The 26,121-nt window shown below is 37.8% G+C and overlaps 1 protein-coding gene across 5 annotated transcripts in view; it reads left to right on the forward strand.

The window, feature by feature from the left end:
- LOC132126048 (neuroligin-1-like) overlaps nt 1-24,314 on the forward strand; it is a 284,712-nt gene extending 260,398 nt beyond the window's left edge. For all 5 annotated transcript variants that reach the window (XM_059537039.1, XM_059537043.1, XM_059537044.1 and 2 more), the window contains 3 exons: nt 16,579-16,791; nt 18,821-19,610; nt 20,315-24,314. In XM_059537039.1, coding sequence (XP_059393022.1) covers nt 16,579-16,791; nt 18,821-19,610; nt 20,315-21,149 — 1,838 coding nt within the window. In that variant the 3' untranslated portion in view covers nt 21,150-24,314. The remainder of the gene's footprint in view (nt 1-16,578; nt 16,792-18,820; nt 19,611-20,314) is intronic.
- Nucleotides 24,315-26,121: the final 1,807 nt, after the last annotated feature.

Consider the following 26,121-nt stretch of genomic DNA (forward strand, 5'->3'; position numbering starts at 1 on the left):
TCCCCCACAGGAAGTGCAGTTGTGAAGCATGAACTAAAGTAGCCAGCTAATGGAAACGTGGCCAATGGGAGCACTGGGTGTTACAGCAGGCTTGTAAATTGGAATAGTTTTGCTGTGAAAGCGTCATGCTGTTGGTCAGCTGGTAAGGTGAAGGACATCTCTCCTGGGTTGCTTGAATGGTTAAGATGCATCTGTGCTGTTTGTTCCTGGGACTGAAAGCCCTTTTTTAGCAGCTTCCTGTTTGTTTATGATATATCTGAAACAGAGTGTTCGTTTTGTGTCCTAGGCTCTCGACAGGTGCATTAGGCCCATCAGAATTTAGTTTGTAGTCCGGAATATTAGAATATAAGGCCGCAAGAGTTGCACAGCATACTGGTACTAGAATTTTTAAAATTGGCATTATATATATTATCAATTTTTTTTCTGTACATCAAGTTTATAAAAGCAATAACAACAAAAAAACGTGTGTTCAGAAATTATGAAGTAAAACGTATGTTAATCAACAATATTCATTAAATGTATATTTTATTTTATTATTGTTTTAAAAATTATTGGGATTGTATACATTTCTTTTAATTTTTTTCTCTAAACCAAATGAATGAAAGCCTAAATTTTACCAGGTTAAGAAAAAAATATATGTGTTATGACCTGAGTTGAAATTCATTAAATTAAATATTATATTACTATTTATCTAATATTTTGTTATATTATATTTGAATTATATATCTTAATCTTTTTTCTGTTTTCTTTTTTTTCCTGAATCAAATTACTTTTTTTTTTTTTTTACTGGGCTCCTGACTTTTTTTGTGGTAATATATATATATATATATATATATATATATATATATATAGTTCAGAAATATATATTGAGTTCCATATAAAGCTCATTCTTTTTCAGCACTGGATTAATCATTATTTTGTGTGTGTCTCACCTACACAGTCTCTTATGGCTCTTTTTTATTGGACGCAAAACATAATTAACTTGTCTGTGTACTTAACACTGACTCATCCATAGATTGACAGTCAGTCTACTCGTTCACTGCCTCTGACCTTTCCTCTAGTCTGAACATTCCGTGTGATATTGGCTAGAATCAGCACTTTGCACATTTCCATATTTGCACATCAGAACAGGATGTGAGATTGTATGGGTTGAGGGAGGCCAAGTCACTGCTGGCCTGCCAGTTTTGTAAGTGCATATGGGAGACAATTATCTCACTAGTGTTCTCTTTCACTCTCTCTCTCTCTTTCCTCTACACCTCTAAATCAACATGCTGTGGCGTTTCCTCTACACAAAACTTTGACTGGCACTAAGCCTCCCAGGCCACCATTCAAAGCCGCGGTCGCCATAGTCACTCGGCATCGATTCTGTGAACTTGAAGGGAGGTCAGCGTGGTTTTCTAAGGCCATAAGCATGAACAATTCAGCAACCGCTGTTCATTTCTCAATGAGCTCATTCAGAACAGTTCAATTAGGACTGAAATATTTGCATTTTTCATTACAGCATTTTTATGCTTATAAGTGGTGGAGAATTTAACCCATTCCAGTGGTTTAAAGTTTTCTATTTACTGAAAGGATTTATTCTGATTTGATTCATTCAGAGCACTTTCTGTAGGTTACACGCAGTGTTGGGGGTAATGCATTACAGGTAGTAATAAAGTAACTAGGGGTGTAACAGTACGCAAAAATCACAGTTCGGTACGTACCTCAGTTTTAAAGTCACGGTTCGGTTCATTTTTGGTACAGTAGGGGAAAGAAATGCAAACATTAAACTGCAGGTTGTTCAATACTATAAACTTTTTTTAACCATTTGTTTACACTTTTTTAAAATACTTTTTAAATTCCAAGCCCTGTACCGAAACAGTCCGGTACGAATACACGTACCGTTATACCCCTAAAAGTAACGCATTACTTTTTTGTTATTAAGATATAAAAAGTAAGCCCAGGAAAGGTAATGTAATGCATTACTTTCCATAAAAAGAAACGCAAGTGGTTGTTGTAATACATTACTTCAAAAAATAACTCCCCAACAATGGTTACACCATTACAAGCTTAAACCATAAACAAGAATGATTTATGAACAAGATTCATTCACAGGTTACTCAGCTGCGGTCTGCACAGAAGTAAAGAATTATTCGTTTACAATATTCACTTAAATAACAAATTCACAAGCGAAACACAACTAATATTTATAAGTGATTTGTCTGCTCTCCATATTGTTTATTCTTCAGCATGAAGTGTAATGAAATGATTCAGTTCCTTTATGTCTATGGCAGAAATCTCTCTCCAAGCATAAAAGCCATTTCATCATCAACCTCCCTGCACTTAACCCTCGATACGGAATATGTCATTTTCACTTCTCTGTTTCTATCACTCATATAAATCATAAAATCATATAGGATAAAAAGCAGTGCTCCCAATCTCAAAGCTTTTTTCTATGAATAGGAATGTTAGCTATTTGAACCCACCTTTATCTGTTATGGATTCAGCCTGCCCTTGGATTGCATTTTATTTCCTCATAAACACCGTAATCTTTTCACATGTAGTATGGAGGGACTTGAGTTTACCTTGGAGCTATTTGCTATCTGCCCTTTCCCCTTTCTCTGGAGAAAAAATAAAAGGTTTCTAAATCTTTTAGCGGGAAAAGATAATTGAAGGTAATTCAAAGCCTTGCCCGCAGTAAATATTGGGTAATTGTAATTGCGAGATGTGCTGGCATCCTCGTCACTTTGGCTAAACACCCAGTCTCTGTTCTTTTGAGGCTGATCAAAACCAAACAGGTCGTCCCAGGAAGCGTCTGAAAGTAGGAAGAAGCTTGAACTTGGCAATTTGGCCTTTTTTTTTTTTCGCACACCGAAGAAGTTAATGGCCAGAAGGGTGCCAGTGAAGGCCAGGCAAGGTGTTTGATAGATCTTCTGGCTGCTCGGAGGACTGATTTGCCCATTTTCGTCTCTACTGTAGATCGTGTTGCTTACTTGTGAGTCTGAAAAGGTGCCTCAGGAATAAATCCTGTCCTCAGACCTTTCATCTCATCTCAAAACCTTGAAAATTCACCCCTGAATCTGTGAAAAGTACTGACCTTTTATTGTGTGTGATTTTTTTTATCCATCAAGACATTTTAAGGTGACGTTGTCCGTTCCCCACAGCAGGTTTTGCATCTTTCCCAGTTTAATCTATGCATTTGGCAGTTCTCCGGGAGAGTGAGAATTGTTTATAGGCATGTGGCGTGGTGCTTGTTTGGAGAGGAGTCTCCTGTGGGCACTCAGAAATGCCACATCATTGAAAGATGCCAGTCTCCCAGCTGTATGTGTCGTATCAGCTCGCCTTTCGACTTTCAGCATTCTTATTCTGACAGAGATTTGGTCACGCTCAATGAAAGCCATGAGCTGAATCTAACAGTCAATGTTAATGGTCCCCTCGTGACCCACCCCAGCACACATTCACCCGGTCAGCCTGCTGTTTTACAGCACCAGTAAAAATACAGGCCAACTAATGAGGCATCTGCTTTTGTAAAATGATGTCTCTTTGGTTCAGGATTTTATGTTTGTATTCTTTTTTAATGACTTTGTGTGGATAAAGATAAAAGCAGTTAATCCATTCGTCTTATTTAGAAAAAAAAAAGAGCATGTCTTTTAATATGCAGAAATATTTTGATTAATTATCAGAGATCTTGAATGTTAGAAAATGTATGCATTTTTATAATTTCATTTTTATTTATTATTTTATTTCAGTATGTGACCCTGGACCACGAAACCAGTCATAAGTAGCATGAGTATATTTGTAGCAATAGTCAATAATACATTATATAGGTCAAAATGATCACATTTACATTTACATTTAGTCATTTAGCAGACGCTTTTATCCAAAGCGACATGATACATTTTTTTACTTTTATGCCAAAATCATTAGGATATTAAGTCAAGATCATGTTCCATGAAGATATTTTGTAAATTCCTACCATAAATATATCAAAAAGTAATTTTTGATTGTTTATATGCACTGCTAAGAACTTAATTTGGGCAACTTTAAAGGCAATTTTGTAATATATTTTTTTCTATATATATATATATATATTTGTGATCCTAGGTAACATATTACAAAATATGGGGTATTTGCAGAAATAATTTATTTAGAAATAAGTTATTAGTCATACATTATTAGAATTATGATTATATTAAACCATTTGCCTCATTTAGATGCACTGTGCATGTATTATAGTATTTTGACTAATCAAAATTCTTGAAATTGTTACAAAATATTTAGATTTTTTAAGTAAAATTAAATAATACATTTTATTTTATTTTAGTTATACTTTAGTTGGAATTATTATTCAGTTTTTTTATTTAAAATAAAATAATACATTTTATTTTATTTACTGTACATGCTAGAAATACAACATATGGGGAATAAGTCAATCACTTTTATTGATGTATATGCCTACTTTTTGGACTAACAAACTTCTGAATTTCTTTGAATTGCAATTTTCTAAATTTTTATTTCCTGTCATTTCAAATTAAATTCCAAATCTTTGACTAAAAGGGAGCCAATTCAAAAGTCTATCTGTCCAACAAATGAAACACTAAAATACATCAAATGTCAAATGATCCAAAAAAATTTTTGCCTGAATTCCCAAGCTCTCAAATAGTATTTCACTCAAATGTTGCATTTCTAAGTTAAAAATGGATTCTGTTTCTCAGTACGTTATAAGGATCAGACCAACTGTGCCGTTCTGTGTGTGCGTCAGTATGATGTGCACAGGTGTGTATGTAAACAAATGATGCATATGAGAGTTTGTTGTCTGAGGTAACAAAGCCCAGACCCGCAGTTGTCAGGGTCTGAGAGACGAGCCTTTACTATATGCTGCAATGCGAGTTGTTTGTGTATCTCACATATTAGGACAGGTTTGACAGGCGGTCCCAGAAGAAGGTCTCTGTCTCTGTTAAATTTTTAAGAGCCTGCTAGATTTGTGCATTTCCAAAGCCCGCCTGAAGTCTTTTAGATGGGCGCCTTTGAAGCAACAGAATCCATCAGGATTTTTGCAATACTAATACAATCAAACGGGAATGGCTGCCTTATGATTCATTTATGATGCAAGTGCAACACAAATGTGAATTTGTGGTGCGTCTTCAAAGAGTGGCAGGAGAAAGCATGCTTAATTGATAGATGTTGTTTCTTACTATGCGGCTGTTCTTTCAGGGGCTCGTTATGTAGTGTGTCGATGTATTGTTTCTATCTTTATACTGTATGTTACGATCGACCGTTTTCAGGTTTGTGTTTGCTCTGGATTGCTTGAAAGATGATTTTCAGCCATTTAAGATGAGTTCACTCAGCTGTTGAGATCAGAATATAAACATTTATTGAAAGAACATTTTTCTTTGTAGAGGCGTTTGATTGACAGACCGAAGTAGTTCACTTGTCAAAGTCTCTATCAACCGGATGGCAACTTGTGAATTTGAATGTTTAGGTATTCACCGACGATACCAAGTGATACTTGTTTTGCATGAATAAATCGTCTGTTGACAGTGTTTTCTGATACAGATTTGTTTTGGCAGTGATTTGCTTTTATTTTGCCCTTATCAGTTCCAGATCTATGGACAAACTGTCTCTGTTCCTTACGTGTGGTGACAGACAGAAGAGAGAGTGAGTTAGAGCCACAGAACGCATTTGTGAAGAGGTTTTATGGGTTATGGGTGTTGTAATTCAGCATCCATTACGTTAATGACTCTAGATGTGCAATACAGAAGACATTTTTCATTTACCAGTCATCTTTTTGTGTCTGTTACCCATTTATTGATTGTTAGTTTTGTTACAAATCGAGATGTCTTAGGTGCTGTTGAACAACCATTTCCATTGTTATAATGGTTGATACATCGACAGCGGCCTGCTGTGTATCAAAGTGCTTCTTACCTAGAGGAAAACTGCACAGAGGTACACTTCTTTCAGACTATAAGATCTAATGGAGTTTTCAGTTGTTTCACTGAAGTATCAATTTCCTCATTTGGGCCTCAAGTGTTTCTCTTGCAGTTCCTTAGGGAAAAAATACTAAAGGAAAATGTGACAGTCATCGAAATACTGTAACTCTAGAGCTACACTGCTGTTCAAATTTGGAGGCCGTTGTCGTCATTTTGGATTCAAGTTTTTGTAATTTATGAAGATTTCTATTTCATATGCTGTAAATGCTGTTCTTTTGACCTTTATATTCATCAAAGATTTTTGATATATCACAGTTTTGTCAATAATACAATGTTTCTTGAGCACCAAATCATAATAAAATTACGCTGGCCGAGAGTGCTCAACGCGCTGCAATTTAAGAAAACACATGCAAATTGAAAAAACACCAGCAAAAAAAAAAAAAAAACGTCTTCATCAATTTGACAACACAAGTGTTGCAAATCATCACAACACATGCATATAACGAAATGCGATGCAAATCCATCACAACACATGCATATAACGAAACGCGATGTGTGTGTCAAGGTCATTACATTATGTAAAATATCACATCATTTGACTTTTATATGATAAAGCAAGGTTAGTTCAGGTTACTTATTTTCAAATAGAAAAAAAAGAACAATTGCTTTTCAAAAAAGAACAATTTGTCAAAATATATTTAAAAGCATGTTTTTCTAAACTTAACAACACGCTAAATAAGGACATTTTTAAGAACTTTTTAAAAAAAAGATTTTTCACATCTTTGGGGTAGATAAGAATTTCTCTGCATTGGATTGTCCTGAGACAGGAGGACAAATAAACAAAGACAAAAACGAGGCATCTGTGGGACAGCAGTGTTGGGTCGATAGTCATATCCAACCCATGATTGAAGGACTGTGGGGCATTAGGACCCAGTGACACTCTGTGACATTTAATCTGGGAGGGTGTCAGAATTCACTTAAACTCTTTTTTGGCGCTTCACTGGCCGCAGGTTCAGACACGGACATGGGAGCTCTGATTGGCTGGAGCGACTCAGGTACAGGCTTGAGCCACTGCAGCTGTCAAACATGGTTAACCGCAGTGGCCCCTGAGATAGCATTCAATACTGTTCCCTTAACGTCTTGCATGCCCTCTCTGACACCTCATCTCATGTTTTTCTGCTCTTTCACCAAAAGCATCTGACAGACAGGAGCCTCTCTGCAAACCTGGCTTTGCCAAAGAGTGGGGGTGGAAGTTTGGAGCTCTGGCACGGCTTGCATGGTTGTGTACAAATAATAAGGGATCATCTCTCCGATCTCCAGACAGATTTGGTCTGCTGGTCTTTTCATGCTGATGCAATCCCCTCATTTATTAGTCTTTTCATGTTTTAATAACTTCAGTGCAAAATATGAGGTTAAAAAAGTATAATAGTTACAAAATGATAGAGCAAGGACTTAGGGCCCATAGGGCCTTATCATACGCCTGGCACAATGTGGCGTAAGTGTTTTTGAGAGTTTCAGCCAGACGCGGTTCTCATTTCCCTGTCCTGCGCCATGTTGTTTAAATAACGAATGCATTCGTGCCCATTTGTGCACTCAGGGGCGTGCTGGTCTCAAAACGAGGCGAATTGTTGACATATTGCTGTTTTGAGGAACTGAAAATAGACTGCGCTATAAACCAACTCAAAAACCTGCTCTAAAGTCTGTTGCAAAGTTTTTTCTTTGTTATTTAAAGAGTCCTTAGATCATTCAGTTCCGTTGGAAATGCAGCTGCCCTTGGCCTCCCCCTGGTGGTCCGGAGAACTTCTGTAAAAGCAACTTGAAATTTTGTTGGTTAATGTTATGATGTCACATTTTTTTTTATTTTGCTAGTAACATTGTTTTGCCTTCCAGCACCACCATATTGAAGCCTTGACAACCATTGCTTTGTTTGTTGCTGCAGTGTTTTTTTCTCTCTCTCTCTTCTCTCAGTTCTGATTCAGCAAAGACCTTAAACTGTAGGATGCAGACAGACTCTCTGGACACTTGACTAAACTTAACCAACAACTAAACATTTCTGATTGTTGGTTACAAATATCATTACAAATGATATGAAGAAGTCATGTTTAAAGGCCTGTTCACCGAAAAATGTCAAATGCTTTCATTTACTCACCCTTGTTACAAACCTGTGTGAACTTCTTTTTTTAGAAGTTGTTTTGAAGAAAGTTGTTAACCAAATAGTTGCTGCTCCCCATTGACGTTTGGGTGAAATCAGTCAATGGCAACCAGGAACTGTTTGGTTTCCCACATTCTTTATAATAGCTTCTTTTATGTTCAGCAGAAAAAAGAAACTTGAGTAAACTTATTACTTATAAACTTGAGGATGAATATATGATGACAGAGTTTACATTTCAGGTTGAACTAACCCTTGAATTAATGTTTGCTTGATTTATTGATTGATTGCTTAAAGAGGAGACATGAAAAACTTGAAGTGAGGATGGCAAAAAAAAATGTTTTAAAATTGCAGGACTTGTTTTTATCTTGTATATTTAGAAGCAATACAGACCGCTGTGTCACACATTTACATCACATTCAAATTAGCCTCTGCCTCTCAGTTGAACAGCAACTGTAACTGCAAATGCCTAAAGAGTCCTTAAAACTCTCTCCCCTTTATTTTTATTTTTTGTGTCCAAAATAGTTGGAAAAGCCAGTTTGTGCTTTTGTTTGTTTGTTAATTTTGGACCCTAGAGGCAAGCCAGGCTCAAACACATGCAATATATCGGAGCACATTTCTCTAACTTCACTGCTGTAAGAATTTTTTTTTTGTGTGTGTAGTTTTTCCCTTACGTGATTTGTTGTGTTGATAGACAACGATCGTCACTAATTGAGTTTTTCAAACATATGGTGTCTAGCTCAGCGATAGGCCGCTTGACTGCAGACGGCACGTTCACCTGCTGACACTTTCAGAGCTGTGTGTTTTTGTTATCATTCCCCACTTCCTCTGGCCTCATTAGTAAGACCTTGCCTCCAGGTTCCATGCGGGTTTCTGAGGTCATGCATGGGTGTTTCTTCAGTTACAGTCACTTTTATGTCCCAAGGATAGATTTGATTTAAAACATATTTCAGCTTCTTTTGTTTTGCTATGTGAAGATGTGAAAACTTTTCTCATGCTTTCATCTATTTTTTCTACTTTTTTAAAATGTATTTTATGTATAGATGTTGTAGATTATCCAGTATAAAAAAAAAACATCATAAAATTATAAAATGATATTTAAACAAATTACAAATAAAGAGTTTTTCAAACCATAAAATAAATGACATTTATTCATGACAGTTCAGGAAGAGAAATTACACAACTCTCTTTTGATTCATATGTTTGCAGTGTTAGGTAGCAGAAACAGTGAAGTCTAAAAAGTGTGTTTTAAAGGAGTTTCCAGAAATGGCCATAAGAGAGTAAGTCTCGCCGAATAGGGGAGGCCTGTGTTCCCTGCAGTCTCCGGGAAAGCTTTGTGTCATTATCAACATAAAGTCTGTAATATCTGGATGTACTCTGTTAGATAAGAGTACTTTCTGGTTCAGTGTTTTTTGTAGCGATAGGGCCACCAGAACCTGGAAGACGGCACTCAACTGCATTCTCTTGCTCTCACACGTCAGTGGAGAGGAATATTTCCAGGATGTTCACTGGAGAGGAGCAAGAGGGGAAAAAAGATGGAGGGCTATCTTTAGACTCTCACTTCTTTTGAAAAGGTTTTATTCTCCCTCTCGCGCTCACTCTCTTTCCCCATCCTGCTCGGAGTGTGAGTGTGAGTGTGTCTGTGTGTGTGTGTGTGTTAGATCGCAGAAGGCTGTTATCTGTATGCAAATGTTGTTCTTTTCTAAGGAAAGGGAGCTGGTTAACAATTCGGATCAGGTTTTGAAGCAATGCAACTACCAAGAAACACATTTCAAAGAAAGCTGTGCTGCAGTTTGGTGCTTTTATGTGTGTTGCATGGCAGTATTTTAAGAACAATTATTGCGCCCTGTTTATGTTTGAACTTGGAGATTGTGCTCTGCAGTACATACACAGAGCTATTTTGTTTTGTCAGGCATTTAAATGATATTCAGATTCAAAATATCTACTATAAAGATGGATTATATTAAAGGAAATGAAAATTCTGTTATTATTTACTCAGTGCTGTTATTTTCTTTCTTTATGTTCAGTGGAACACACAGGAATCTCTGAAGAGTCTTTTTCCATACAAAAAAAAAAAAAACATGGTAATAACAGCATTTGTGTCCACCGACCAATGGGGGAAAAAATTGATTGAATTATTTATTCCAAATGTAAAACATTTAATCCTGTTCAATGAAAAAATCAAATGCATGGCTTGTTTTGTCAGTGATCATTAGCATCATCTTCAGTGGTGACAATAGAGTGCTCAAGTCTCTTGCTGAGGAGACTTGTCAGAGATGCAGTAGCACATCACAAGTAAAACCTCTTTAAAGCCTTCCAATTACTGAAAAGAGTAAACAACGGCTTGGCGGATAATGTAACAGTTGAAAAACGTGTTGTGTGCTTGTGGGACTGTCATCAAACTCTCCTTGTTTTTCTTCTATAATTTAATTCAAACAAGCTCTAATGCTTTGTCTTGCTATTGAAGAAAGGTGTCCACAATAGTGTAGGGTTCAACAAGGCTTAAGCACCAGGAAACACTGGCTCACAACAGTACTAGAAACTTTAAAATCCTAATAAAAAGCCCCATAATTTGTATTCTTATTCTCTCTACCTGCATGAGGGTTGTTTACATTTTTTTCTTCTCAAAAACACAATCATGCACATACATGCTGCTCAAATATTATTATAGCCCAGTTTGTGCTGATTACAGTGACATTAGACACCGTTTCGATGTTTATAAGAAACTGAAAAAAGCATAAAATGTCAGGGCATGACAAAACTTCTCCAGGCCCCAGAAATACCCTTAGACTCCAGAGGGTTAATGCCTCCTAAACCTCCTAAACCTTTTTTTTTCTCGCTTGTAAAGATTGTATTATGAAAATGTATAATTGATGAGGTTATATATTCAAAGCCATATTTTAACCAGCCAATTCTGTAGATTCACATATGTATACATGAAATAAATCTGTCCCCAGCAGCTCAAACCATACGGACTGCAGGTGGACAGCTATTTGTGGTGTTTCCCGGAGATTCACAGCAGTTCTGTGCCCATGTCAGAAGATGCTGTGCATCCCTTAAGCAAAGTTAGCGAGGTGGAATAAGTGAAGAGAAAGTATTTACATTAGCCTTCATTAAGCCCCCCATGCTACTCAGAAAGCACCTAATGTAATTAACACATTACTGAACGCTTAAACGGCACATCCACATCAGGCCATCAGCTCCACTTGCCTATGTTGTTATATGTTATGTTGCATTATGTTTTTAACTATGAAGTAATTATACATATGATGTGGTTAATAATACATTTAAATAGTTTTTGTTAGTAAATTAAATAAATCAAATTAAACTTAATAATGGATCCCACAAGAAGTTGAAGCGCAAAGAATCTGCATTTGGGCGGAAAGCCTATGGTATAGGCTGTGTGGCATAAAAGGATATTCATATTATTTTTTTGTATACACAAACTGCAGTGAAATCTGGAAATAGCAGAAAAGGTTAGATGAAGATTCAGATGCCATGCTTGATGACTCTGGACCCAGAAAATCAGATAAAGGTGGTCCATAGGAAGCAACCGTCTTAGCGGCTCAGTGTTCTACATTTCTTCAAATTTATTTTAAAATATTAAATGTTTGTTCATGTATTTTCATCTGTTGCGTTAACCCAACAGATGTCTGTTTTAAAACAGTCGATTAGTAATTCACTCTTTGATTTGCTTCATAAAAGCCTCCATAGAGATTGTGTTGACAAACATCTTCATTGTGCATTATTATCAACTTGTTTATTGCACCAGCTATGCAATGTATCTGGTTGCCATGAAAATAACTTCATGTGCTACATCTGGTTATGTCTGAGATATATCTGTGTATTTTTATGCTCTATTATGGTATGTTACGTTAGTTACTTTATGTGCTACACTATTATGTCTGGGTTATATATATTATGGTATGTTGTGAATGTGCTATGTTATGTTGTTACTTTATGCCAGGTTGTAATCTACATCTGTATTACGTTATGTTTGAGTTATGTTTGTGTTTTCTTTCCTATTTATGGTATTTTACTTTGTGCTCTACCATTACATTTGGGTTATGTTACATTATGGTGTGTTGTGCTATGCTAGGTTGTGATCTATCTGGAATGTGTTATGTCTGAGTTATGTTTGTGTTTTGATATATTCTATTTATGGTATGTTACTTTAGTTACTTCATGTGCTACACCGTTACGTCTGGGTTTTGTTACATTGTGGTATGATATGTTGTAACTTTACGCTAGGTTGTGATCTATATCTGGATTATGTTATGTCTGGGTTGTGTTACATTTACGCTATCTGGATTATGTTACAGTATGTCTAAGTTAAGAAATGTTACTTTATTTAAAGTGTGTGATACATCTTGGTTATGTTTTTATGTTTTTTTTTTTTTTTTTTATGTGCTACTTCTGGGTTTGTTATGTCTGGGCTATGTTTGTTGTGTGTTTTGCCTTTGTTATTGTTTGTTCTAAGTAAGTAAGTAAGTAAATAAAGTAAATAAAGTTTGTTCTGCCATGTTTTTATTTATTTTTTATTTTTTTACGTTACACTACATTATGTGACTAAAATGTGTATTCAACAGCTATTGCAGCATTTTTATCCAAGTCAGCAATCTGTAGGCCTTACCTAGAGGTAATTTTATTTGCACAGTCCACTGAAATGGGATTTGACAAGGATGTTAACCTGATAAGAATCTGACAGCTGTAATATATGCTAAATAATGCAACATCCAGTCTCTAGATGTTATACAATAATCCGTTCAATTAAAGAAATGTACATTTAACTTTAATTACCTATATTTACACTGGGATGCTTACCATGTCTTACTGTATCATTTGTTTGGACTGCATTTTTTCCATAGTAATGTTGCAAACTCTACAGCCATTTATTTTTTATTATTGTTTATTTTTCACAAAATATCTACACGAAAAGCATTCAGCATGTCACTGATCCATCCTTCTTGGAGAGAAGGGAAATAGAAGGAGATGGAATTGTTTTTTTTTCTAGAAGAAAGTGTGTTACTTTAATGTAATATCCCTAAGAAAAAATGTTTGAATAAAATTCTGTCTATTTTGCCCAGAGCAGCAGTTTTAGGTTCATGATTCTGCAAATCAAAGCAACAAAGACAGGAAAAGGTCTGTCAAGTCAAATTCAGTCGGGATCCCGTAGTGGATCCTGTCGTTAGCCTCTGCCAACCTCTAGTGTATTAATCTCCTTTGATGGAGACAATGCTCAGAGCCAGTAATTCATACCATCTGTGGTCACTGTATTTCTTAATTATCAGCATGCAGTACAGCTCTTTTCAGCTTGAGGCAGTGACTCGTCTAGCCATCGTTTGTGATTGTAACCTTTTCAAACCAACTTCTGGCAGTGCATTTTGTCACCTCTTGCAGTTTTGAAACTTGCGTTCTCCGGTGCCAGTCTGTGGTATGAGAACAGATGGCATCTGCTTTTATTCTTGAAGTCCCTGAAATGGATGATAATTTTGAGTTGGGAATTGAAAGTACGAAGGTGTTGTCACACTGTTAATATTTTTAGGGACACGAATATAACAGGAGGGCCAATTTTTTCTTACTGCCGGGTGAGTAGAGAAAGAACTGACAAATAAAGTGCCAATGGTCTGGCTGCAACATATTTTTTTTGAAGGGAGACCGAACTGGCAAATGTTCTAATGCAACATATCTGAGACTGAACCTGCTGCTGCCGCCACCTCTCTTCATCTGTAACCCTGATAGAAACATACAATAATGCCTGTTTCTCTTTCCGTCTCTTCTTGCTTCCAGTTTTACTTCTTTTCTTTTGTTGGTCCCGTTCTTTTGTACCTTTTCTGGCCCTCTCCACTCAAAACCGGGATTAATTTAACATCTCAAACCATCTGCTTGGGTTCCAACAGGAATTGATTTAAGTACATGGCACTTGAACCTAAGCCTCTCTGTGGCATTTTAAACTAGTGGTGAATTTCACTTTGGGGACCAAAAGATTAAAATCTGATTCCATTTTTATTTATCTGTTTGGACCGTTCCCAATATAACTTGCACTGTAGGGCTTCAGGTTACAGAAATGGGTGCCTTGACATGTATGAAAACTTGTAGAAACGACCCGCTTTTTACAGGTATGATTTAAGTTTTGTAGATGTTATTTGACAGTTTCCCAATTTCCTGATATCTGTTATGATTCAGCAAGTGGATTACACCTCACAAAGGTGAGGTTTGTTATCTTAGTCTGACAACATTCAAGGTTTAACAGTCTGTATTTGAGTCTTGGTAACCTTGTACAGGAATAGCTTGCAATGAAATGTTCCTATTTATGAGTTTAACTTATGCAGTTTAAATTTAATAATCATCTGAAGAAGGGACTCTGAAGGCCTGAAGTCATACATCAGAAATATTGTCTTTTGAGAGAATAGATGATATAAAAATTAATTAAATGTCATATAGAATACTGAAACCTAAAATTTTGAAAGTAAAGTGGATGTATGCAGTATGAAAAAATGGATATTCATTTTGAGATTGGCTAAAGATTACATTTACAGTGCTAATGGTGAAATTGTATGAAATGTGCATCCCTTGTTGTCATCCGAAGTGCCTTGGACAGTGTCCCGCTGACCCTCAGTTTCATAGAAATGAGCCAATGCCGCTTACACAGCAAATCCTCTCCTTGACTACTGTGATAAAAATCCACAATTATTGGCTGTCTCATTAAAGTGCATTGTTGTGACTCTGTTTTCTCCACATTGTACCAAATACGTTTCCATTCACAAGCCCGGGCTATTCCCTGTCCGAGCAGAGGGAGGCCCTTTTGTTCCCTTGTGATTGGATTGCACCTCTCTGCATGCATGAGGATGGAAAGTGGGCCACTGCCTTCCAGTGTTAACAGCCAAATGTGCTCAAGGCTCTGCGCCGCAGGCACGAGCACCTGACAGCCTACCATTTGATTGCTAATCATTTTCGAGCCTGTGCCTGTTTTTTTGATTTGCTTTGCACACTGCCTTGGCTAAATGGAATCAATTAAATGCGTGCTTGTATTCGACGGCCACTTCCAGGAGATCAACTTCTTGATGTACCAACCCAACTAGATTAATTAAATCTAATAAAGAACTCAATTAACAAAAGGAAGGGAGCGGAAGCAGGGTCAGATGGATTTGTGTGTGTGCTTGTGTACAGAACCGCAGTGATTTCAGAGTCTTTTGTTTCTTGTTGTCTATATCTGTAAATGAGCTTACTGTGAAACACGTTGCTTTATTATTTTTCATGTGTTCTGGGACTGTCAGGGCAATTACTAAACCCACATGGTCATCTATTCACTGAACATGTACACAATCATTATTCCACAAGCACCCCCAGGATGTATATTCCCAGCATAAGTTACCTTAGTCAAGTAGTTACTGACTAGTTTTTCATTAAACACTGGGTTACTTCTGTTTCACTGACACTTGTAATATATTGCCACAAACTTTGGTGTTAATTTGAGTGCACTGAAGTGGAAGTCAGGGGGTAAAACAACAGCTGCATGCTCCGGTGACTCCAGAGAGCTGCGGTTGGCTGACGAAACCAAAGAAGAGCAAACCAAAGCAAACTTTTTTTTTTAAGCATGCAGGGATCATATTTTTTATGTAGTTTAGAATTAAGAACCACTGTTAACAAAGAATAATAAAGGATCTGTTTCAAAACTCACAAGGCACATAAGAGTCTTTAATCGACACTGATTTCAGTATTTTGCTGTTAGCATGTTGCTAAGATAACACCAAAATAAACTGGCATGATTTGGCAGATTTTACACATAACAGGGTTCTCTGTTTGTAACACTAATAGCTTTCCTCACATGAAGCACATAGTTATCGCTACTGATTTCAGTAGTTTGTTGTTAGCTTGTTGCTAAGCTATTGCAAACAGAAATACTGGGTTTTACTACTCTTGTTTTGAATGTGTCCATCTCACTTTATCTTAAATAGATTTTTTTGACTTGTCACAGTGTATTTTGGGATTGCCTACTTTGCAAAGAATACATGTGATGCTGACTTAGAATTTGACCATGTAAAATAAAATCATTCTTATAATGCCTTAAAAGGCAGTCTACAAAGCGTGCTCTCTATGTTTTGTAACAGTCCTGAAGAACTTCTTGAACTCTGTATGTATGGTTGATTTCATTTCATTTATATTTATTTATTGATTAATTAATAATAGTAGGCCTGCTAAAATGGTCTGCATTCAGCCAAAAGTTACAGACTCTGTGTTGTCTACCGGGGAGGAGAGGCCAGCCGTGAGATCCAAGACATAACAACTATTAAAAATATGTTCTCTTAAGGTGAACATCTATTTCATGGATGTTAAAAAAATGGAGGCAGGGAGGGAGAAGAATGTTTCCCCTCATTTAAGAAACTTGTCACTTTCTGTGACGTACTTTCATCTGCAGTTTGCTATTGAATTTTTCAATAGCTTTCAATCTTTGTTAGGCATTTAAAATTGCACTGCAATGCACACAAACATTCATTTGAGTCTTTCTTCTGTCTGCAGGTTTTTTGAGCACAGGAGACCAGGCAGCCAAGGGAAACTATGGACTTCTTGATCAAATCCAGGCCCTGCGCTGGACAAGTGAAAACATTGCTTTCTTTGGGGGTGACCCTTTACGCATTACTGTTTTTGGGTCTGGGGCCGGGGCCTCATGTGTCAACCTGCTGACTCTTTCCCATTATTCTGAAGGTAACCGTTGGAGCAATTCAACCAAAGGTACAATGCAGAGGTTTTAACTTTTGACAGTTCTTGTCTGCATGCTATAGCTGTTTGTGTTATGAGCCCATTTTAAAGTTCAGTCTCTGTGCTTTTTTGTGTGTAGTTATCTGTATTTGCATTAGAAGAATCAGATTGCAATCTTAGTTATGAAAACCTGTGACATTTATTCAGTGTACTGCAGTACTGGCTAATGGTTATTTTTAAATATGTTTTTACATTTTATATACCTTTTGACATTTTGAATCTTTGAGATTTTGAAATTGTTTTAATAATAATAATAAAAAAATCAATCCTCTAAATTAATAATAATAATAATAACATAAAATAATGATATTGCCCATACCAAATGATTACACTCTTAACAACCACTAGGGGTCTGTAGACCCGTGGTTAAAAATCACTCCCTTATACCCTATAAATTAATTCAGAAGAGTGCTCAGTTCACAGAGCTTAAGTGTGTAATACAAAAATCTCAAAACCAACAACGTTGCCAAGAAAGTTGCTTCATCTGTCCAGCATTTGCCAAGCTCATTTGTCACCATGCTTTAAGCTACTAACTCACTCTGTTTGAACTTATATCACTTGTTTATGGAAATTAAATCTCCCTAGGTCGTTTCATGTTCCCATCTTTATTTAGTTGAGTCCATACTCATCACCAGGCAAGCCATGAGCACACTGTCCAAATACAGCATTCACCTTCCACTGGCACAAAAAGGGTAAATACATTAATTTCATTTTGAGTCTCTCTGCTTGGAAGATTGCTTTGTGAAGAGGTCTTCTGGCACAGACCTGCTTTAAGGTTGTCACTATCATTCAAATGAACCAATGAGACACCTTTGGAAGAGACTTTAGTGTGCCATGCGATGGCTTTGCCCTGAGGCAAACCTTGCACTGCTTAATCTGGAATAATTTTCATATATTTCAGATCTTTTTCTTTTTAATTTTAGCAGAATTTTCTTCATTCTCAAATATATTCTTCTGTTCATACAAAATTGTCACCGTTTCGTTGAATTGCGAACTGAAACATCCCCTTATGTCCATTTCATTTCCATGTGTGTTTTTATAGTTTTTTTTCTCCTTTGGTATGAACATGTTTTACTCATAACTGCACTGCTAAGACTGAGATCCCAGGGGTTGTCATGGTAACAGAGTAACTCAATTTTCCTTTCTCCTGCTCTTTCTGTCTTTCTCCCCCCCACCCTCTCTCTCTCTCTCTCTTTCTCTCTCTCTCACACACACACACACACACACACACACAAACACACACACACACTTTCTGTCCTGCTCACTCACTTCCTTTTTTGTCTTGATGTTTGTGCTTGATGTTTGCTTCTCTTCAATGGTGTGGGTCAATTTTCTTGAAAGGGGTTTACAGAGTGCAAACAGCTAATCACTGTTAATGCAGTATAATGAAATTCAAGAAATAGATTACAAGTCATATTTTCCTCCCTAAAATTACACAAAAAACTGAAATGTTGATCAGCTCTGTGTAAAATTCAAGTTCATCAGCATTCATATGTTGACTTGCATAACCCTCTTTTCCCAAACCATTTAAGATTTGCATAAAAACAGCTAAACCGATATGTCTTCATTTGCTCCAGCTTGCATACTGAGGGAGCACTTTCTGTGTAAATAGCCTACGGTGGGGTTCAAAAGTCTGAGTGCACATAAAAAATCTGCCTTTTCCGAACTTTTCAGAAGCAAAGCATGGTGTTTTAAAAACATTTAATTTAATATTTGGCTTCATTTGAATTTATATTAAATTGTATTAATTTATTAACTATTTTAAATTTTATTTAGTATTCAGTTTAATATTATTTTTTAATTTTGCACTGGTTTTGGCCTTGTAAAATTATATACATTTTACACAAAATTCACATAAACTATGCCTCTAATATAATTTGTAATAAAAAAAATGATTAAACAAATAGAAGCTAACAGTCGCTACTGGTCTCAGACTTTTGGGCTGTACTGCAGCATGTTGTGGATGTTCTCTTGGTGATTCTGTCTTGTTTTTCCTATACAGGTCTTTTCCAAAGGGCCATAGCCCAAAGTGGCACAGCCTTGTCCAGCTGGGCTGTCAGCTTTCAACCGGCCAAGTATGCCCGCATGCTGGCCAAAAAGGTGGGGTGCAACCTCAAAGATACAGTGGAGATGGTTGAGTGCCTACAGAAAAAACACTACAAAGAACTAGTGGAGCAGGACATCCAGCCTGCTCGCTACCACATCGCATTTGGACCCGTCATTGATGGTGATGTCATCCCCGACGACCCTCAGATCCTCATGGAGCAAGGGGAGTTCCTCAACTACGATATCATGCTGGGTGTCAACCAAGGCGAGGGGTTGAAGTTTGTGGAACTCATCGTAGACAACGAGAACGGAGTTCAAGCCAATGATTTTGACTATGCCGTTTCAAGTTTTGTGGATGATTTATACGGTTACCCCGAGGGGAAAGACATCCTGCGTGAGACCATTAAGTTTATGTACACAGACTGGGCTGACCGCCACAATCCAGAGACCAGAAGAAAGACCCTGCTGGCACTCTTCACGGATCATCAGTGGGTGGCACCAGCGGTGGCAACAGCAGACCTCCACTCCAGCTTTGGCTCGCCTACTTATTTCTATGCCTTCTACCATCACTGCCAGACAGAACAGGTACCACCCTGGGCTGATGCAGCACATGGCGATGAGATCCCATATGTGTTTGGGCTGCCCATGATTGGTCCAACTGAGCTTTTCCCATGCAACTTCTCCAAAAATGATGTAATGCTTAGTGCAGTGGTAATGACCTACTGGACCAACTTTGCCAAGACCGGGTAAGTCTCTAGGCAACAGGGCATCGTTTCTAAGCCGTTAGAAATGAGGCAAACAATACGGCCATTAATTAGGATTCAGAAGTGATTTTGAAAATGGCTTTGTTTTGTTGTAACCCCACCAATGTGGCAACCATCTCATAATTTAGGAATTGAATTTGCTATTGATTACCGTACAATAACCAGTTGTTGCCAGGAAACACTGCGACAAGGTTCCTGAGGTTTAATCAATGCTTAATTGTTTGTTAATGCATTCTCTCTCGCAAATACTTGTTAAGAATCCCAAGGTTATTCAACATTAAATTTACGTAACTGCTTTTTACGCCAATTTTGTTTGCTTCAATTTAGGTGTAATGTAGTGAATAAAGTAATGCTGATGATCACTTAGAGTGAGTTTAGTGTTTATATGGCATTGCTGCCTAGACATGTAATCATCTCACGGGAGGACAACAAATCAATTTGTGTGCAAACGTATAATTTCTTCTCTCAGACTAATTCTTGTTCATTTTAAAAGCAGGTACAGTTGTCAGGAGACGCCAATGATTGTTGAGAGAATATTAGGGGTCTTTGAGCACTCCCCTAAGACTTGTCTGTAATGGGTTGTGCGATATTTGTCTTTTTGAGTGCTCAGTTTTGGAGTACCCATGTGCAATCATAGAAATAGTATTTTTTGTAAAAAGTAATGAAATCTTTCCATTTCCTTTCAGTGACCCCAACCAGCCAGTTCCACAGGACACCAAGTTCATCCACACCAAGCCTAACCGTTTCGAGGAGGTGGCCTGGACACGTTACAACCAAAAGGACCAGCTATACTTGCACATCGGCTTGAAGCCCCGTGTCAAGGAACATTACCGTGCCAATAAAGTCAACTTGTGGTTGGAGCTGGTACCTCATCTCCACAGCCTCAACGAGGTCACCCAGATAATTTCCACCACCACAAAGCTGCCTCCACCCGAGGTCACTCCCCGTACACCAAAGAAGATCCCAGTCAACACCAAGAGGCCCTACCCTACTCCGTTTCCCACTGAAACACAGGAAAGCCACAACCAGAACCAGAATCAGAACCAGAACCAACCCTTCCTAGAGAACCAGCGGGACTATTCCACCGAACTGAGCGTCACCATCGCTGTCGGTGCCTCGTTGCTCTTCCTCAACATATTGGCGTTTGCCGCACTCTACTACAAGAAGGATAAGCGAAGGCACGAGGTCCACAGGCGTTGTAGCCCACAGAGGACCACAGCCAACGAGTTGCCCCATACACAAGAGGAGGAGATCATGTCTCTACAAATGAAACACAGCGACTTGGAGCGAACCTTGCACCAGCACGAGGTGACCATGAGAACTGCCTGCCCGCCCGATTACACGCTCGCCATGCGCCGTTCACCGGACGACATCCCTCTCATGACGCCGAACACCATCACTATGATACCCAACAGCATGCCAGGCCTGACCTCCTTACACCCCTTCAACAGTTACTCCAGTGGACAGAATAACACCCTGCCCCATCCACACCCTCATTCACACTCCACTACTAGAGTATAGCCAAACAAACACAAGTTCTCACACACAAACACGGACATACACACACATACACTCCCACAGATGTGGAGTACAGGTGTGATGCAGAATGAAGGTTATGGCACTGGGGTGAAAAATATCTTTACTCCCGGTGCTCAGAGGAACAGGAAATAACAATGCTGGTTTTTGTTCCTCGAGAGCAAGACTATCGTTTTCTATTAAAGGTGAAAAACAATAAAAGTAAAAAAAAAAAAAGTATTTCTGAGTTAATGAAAAACAGAGATGATTTTTTACCCTTATATTGTGACAAAACCAGAACCATTTACTGGGGACAACTATCAGTCTGGGATTCTTTGAGGAATGGTTTGATTTGGTTACCCAGAGAGGAAATGACAGAAGCACAGAAGAGATGACGTGTGGGAGGCCATTTGTAAACAAAAGGAAACATATTGTTTTCCCGGGGCGCTGGATTGTAGATTACCCTCTTCAGAGCAGACAGGGGATGCTGCTTACCTAATTTAGGCATGTGTTTTCCTTCTGATGGAGAATGTGGAATACTACGGGAAAAAGGCGAGAATGAGAAATCCTCGAGAACATGCACAATAGAGACATTCACTGAATGTCTTTGAATCCTTTTTGTCAATTTATTTTTGGGGGAACAATTTTATTGTATAGGACGTATTTACATATCTAGATATGTACACAAAGCACCCATGCTCTTTAAGCCCTTGCTGGGGGCATTGATACTGGGGAGTCTGCCTCAAGAGCGTAACAGGGAATTTATTGGCTTCCTGGCAGATACAGCTTCATCACACAAGTGCTGTCTATACTGAAACTGGTGGACTCAAAGGGAGGCTGGATATTTTTAGCACGACGCGCATGACAATTTATCTGCTTGGTGGCTGTTCTGCTGATTTAGTCATTATTAAAAAAAAAAAAAAAAAACATTTTCCTCCCCATTTGGATTCAAGGAAATACTGCTCTGATTGGCTCACGGGAGGAATTGGAATATGCTGACATGTCTGAAGACAGTGATGGGAACGGGTGAGGATACACTAACTAGATTGGGTTCACAAATAGCTTGACTGAACCTGGTTATAAGGACTAGTTTTGTACATGTGTGTTGGTAAAACTTTTTAATAGTGGTGAATCACTTGTTGTTTGAGCTCCCATGTGTGGGACATTAATGTACTTTTTGATTTGCTCATTGGTCTTAGTTATAATACATTGCTTTATTATTTGTAAGTTCATGTTCACTTCTTCGTAATAGTCAATCCACCCTACCTTAGAAAATTTCTTATCTGTAATGTTTGATTCTCATTTATTTGATTTCGGTACTTTATGAGGCAGTCCCCCACGCAGCTTTGAACAACCAGTGACCAACGCAGTATGTCTTGGAGACTTTCGTTGGTATCCTCTCATTCAGAATTGTCAGTGATTCTCCTGAACGATCATCATGAATGAATCCGACACTGGAGACAGGAGGGCCCCTGATGATGAAAGAGTGTATTAGTGGGGGCTTCTGAAGTTAGAATCCCTTGATCATACCGCTTAAAGCTAGCTATAGAAAGAAAGAATACAGAGAGACCAATGGAGAAATTGAAAGGGAAACTTTTGTCATTTCTTACACAGAGTACTAAAAGCAGGTTCACCTGCAAATCTCTTAGTAATTGCTGGTTTTATCCATCCTTGATTATTTTACTTTTCTCAAAGCCTTGTTACATAACATCCTACATGCTAATGATCGATGCCGGCAAATCCCAGGCTAAAGACACGAGGACCCCTGATGAGACCTGGCCTTCTGATCTTAAGAGGACATTTACGCTAGCTAGACAAAGAGAATCGAGAAACAATTGGGTTTAATTTTCTCAGAGCCTTGTTGCATTACATACTACATGCTAAAGTCCTGGGATGCTTACCCATTGTTCCCTTTTTATATAGTCACTATATAGTCACTTCAGGGCATCAGTTCCTGTTGTTACAATTTAGATTTCTTGTAAATCCTTTTTTTACTCCTAGGAAATTTGATTAAATGCGAACACCAGTGAAAGCGAAACTTCTACATAAATATCCACATTTTTTCCACCCAGCATGTAACATATGATTATAGAAAAACAGCAAAAGATTGGTGATTTGGTTCTCTTAGAACAAAATCTCTTGGTGCAAACTCTCTTGGTCAACAACCCCAGGCTAATTCTGTTTCCTAACCAGACATGATAAAGTAAAAGCTATCTATTTTCTTGACTCTAGTAGTGAATGTTTCCTAGCCAGGGAATTTTAACATTTCCAAAATCCTGGTATTAAACATCAAATAGGTTTTGATTGGCTTCATTCGCACAGAATTGCTTTAGAGACATTAGAAGCCATTTAACTAGCAGTACAGCCTTTCACATCTCAAGGTAATTAATTAACAGTTGGTGTGAAAAAACACTGAGGTCAAACACAGGCTTTTGGGAGTGAATACTTGAGCCCTGGTGAATAGCTAGTGGCAAAGAACTAATGAGGGATGAGGGAAGCCAAGGAAGGGAACAAGATTGAAAGAATCATGCTACTCTTCTCCTGATCAGCCAACTCGTGACACACACTGTTCCCAACAACATGTTCCTGTTCAGAACACAATATCCTGTGGGCTTTTCCTCTCTGCTCTGCCTTCACCTGTGACAACTCTGCACAGTACAAACAGGCCAGAGAGAGCGTCGCTGCTCTGTATGCCGGTTCCCATCTGCAGGTATGCATATGCAAAGTCAGCCTGCCCATGTGTCCCCCTGCAAAGGAAGCTCCTTTGAACAATATTAAAATTTCATGAACCATACACCAGTGGGGCTCTAAGAGGATTCAACTTGTGCATGCACATGTTCCAAGGAGAAAGATGGGATTCATCTGTATTTGCAAAGATCTCCACAGCTCAATATGTTTCTTCACACATATGCACATACACTTGCATACACACATGCCAGGACAAGCCTTGTAACTGAATGTAATGCAAGACTGAGGGCCATTTTCTTACGAACAGCAACCAAATTTCATTATGTGTTTATTTTCTACTGGCTGACCTTGAAAGAAGATCAAAATGGTTGTTGGGAACTACAGAGGGTTGTTGTGATGTAGATTATTTGTCATTTTGTCTTTCTTTCTGGTTAAATAGGATTTAATCTTCTGGAGCACAATAAATGATTTTATCAAGCTCAACTTACATCAGTCTTTCTTTGCCACCGGTTTGCCAAAAGGGTTTTTATGATATCCAGACTTTTGCCACTCCAAATGTCGACACGTCTTGGGTTAATTTACTAAAATGTGATTACAGACATGAGTACTTGGTGAACGTGGTAACAAACCTCCAGTACTCCAGGGGGTGATAGTTACTGTCAAATGTATCTGTTATTAAACCAAGTGTAGTATTATTCAGCTAAATTTCTATAAACAAACCAACTTGCTTTGTAATATTCTCATTAAGCAGTTGCTCTGCCATCACAGTAGTTCACCTAAAGGAGAAATCTTTAAATTATGCAAACATCCATTTTGGAACTAAACATCTATGTATAAAAGCTTGCATGGTATAAAGTGCCATTTATTTGCACACACTGATTACTTTGTTTTAATGTTTGACTTGCAAAAAAAAAAAAAACCTGTGCAAGCATACCAAATGAAATGTGAACAAAATACACATTTTGGTCATTTGCAATCCATAAAGCACCCGCTACAATAGTTCCATCACTAAAAACACATATTATTATGTGGGACATAATAATATGTTTAATGTAAAAAAAAAAAAAAAAATACAAAATTAAAGGGGCTCAGAACAGTGCTTTAAAAGATCAAATTCAGTGTGCATCTTATTGATGGAACATACTTTATATAGGTAAGCAGATGAGCCCGGAATATGAACACGATGTGCTAAATCTTTACAGAAAAACTTAAATTGAATATGAAACCATGCATTGTGTGTATATTCAGGGTTCATCTGCCTGCCTGTACAATGTATGCATCATCAATAAGGTGTATTCTGAATTTGGCCTTTTAATAGCAGTGTCTTAGTACGTATATTACTACTTTGTAAAAAATAACTCATTCAGTGGCGCAGGGCTGTGTTTTGCCCTCCAGGTGGGCATTCCTGCAGGGGTGTGACGTCACGTGAAAACTATGAATAGGCGGGCGCATTCAGGACTCGCAAGTAAACCCCTCACTGCTATGATTGGCTGACAGTTTTCCTTATTGAAATAATAGATGGATGTTGCTGTGACTTACAGAACCCATTGTATTAAGCGATTCTGATTTACACTAGACTAGATAAATATTGATTGATGCACGGATTTATAGAACAAATCCCGGACAGTAAACAATTTTCACAACTTAACACTTCACAGTGTCTGGTAATCTTGTAATGACTTCTAAAAGGTTCTGTTGATGGAGCAATCCTGTGTTTGCATCTCTGTAGTATTTCTTCTCCTACTGCAAACGCAACTAAAGAGGCAGTGATGTAGAAGTAGGCGTTGATTTTCTCCTGCAGAGGCGGGCTTTCGTTGGACTATTACACCATAAAGTGGCACATTCCAAAAGTTTGGTGTATGGTATGGAGTTTCTGTAACATCTGTTTTTAAAATAATGAGACTGTTTTGTTTTATATAGAGAGTACACTGAGCTGTTATATGTCAAAAGATTAAGATGACCTACTTAAACTGATAAATTCACCATCTTGCGGCTTTCAATCAGACATACTGTACTTTACCAATGGCATTGTTACTGGTGCCAATAACAGTTGAGTTCTATGAATAAGGTGCAATAAATAATGAGTTGCATAGAAAAAAGGAGTGTTTGTGTGCAACCAAATGAGAATAATGATGCAGCACTTTTCCAGCACATTTATTGTATCGCCTGCATTGTGAATGGTTATTAGTAAATAAAACAGAACCAAATAAGACTTATTTTTTAAGTTTCAAGTTTTATTTATCACTCTAAAAGTTACTCAGTTCAGAATGAAAAAGATACACGTGATATA

Source organism: Carassius carassius, chromosome 44 (assembly GCF_963082965.1).
Source record: "Carassius carassius chromosome 44, fCarCar2.1, whole genome shotgun sequence".
Lineage (NCBI taxonomy): Eukaryota > Metazoa > Chordata > Actinopteri > Cypriniformes > Cyprinidae > Carassius > Carassius carassius.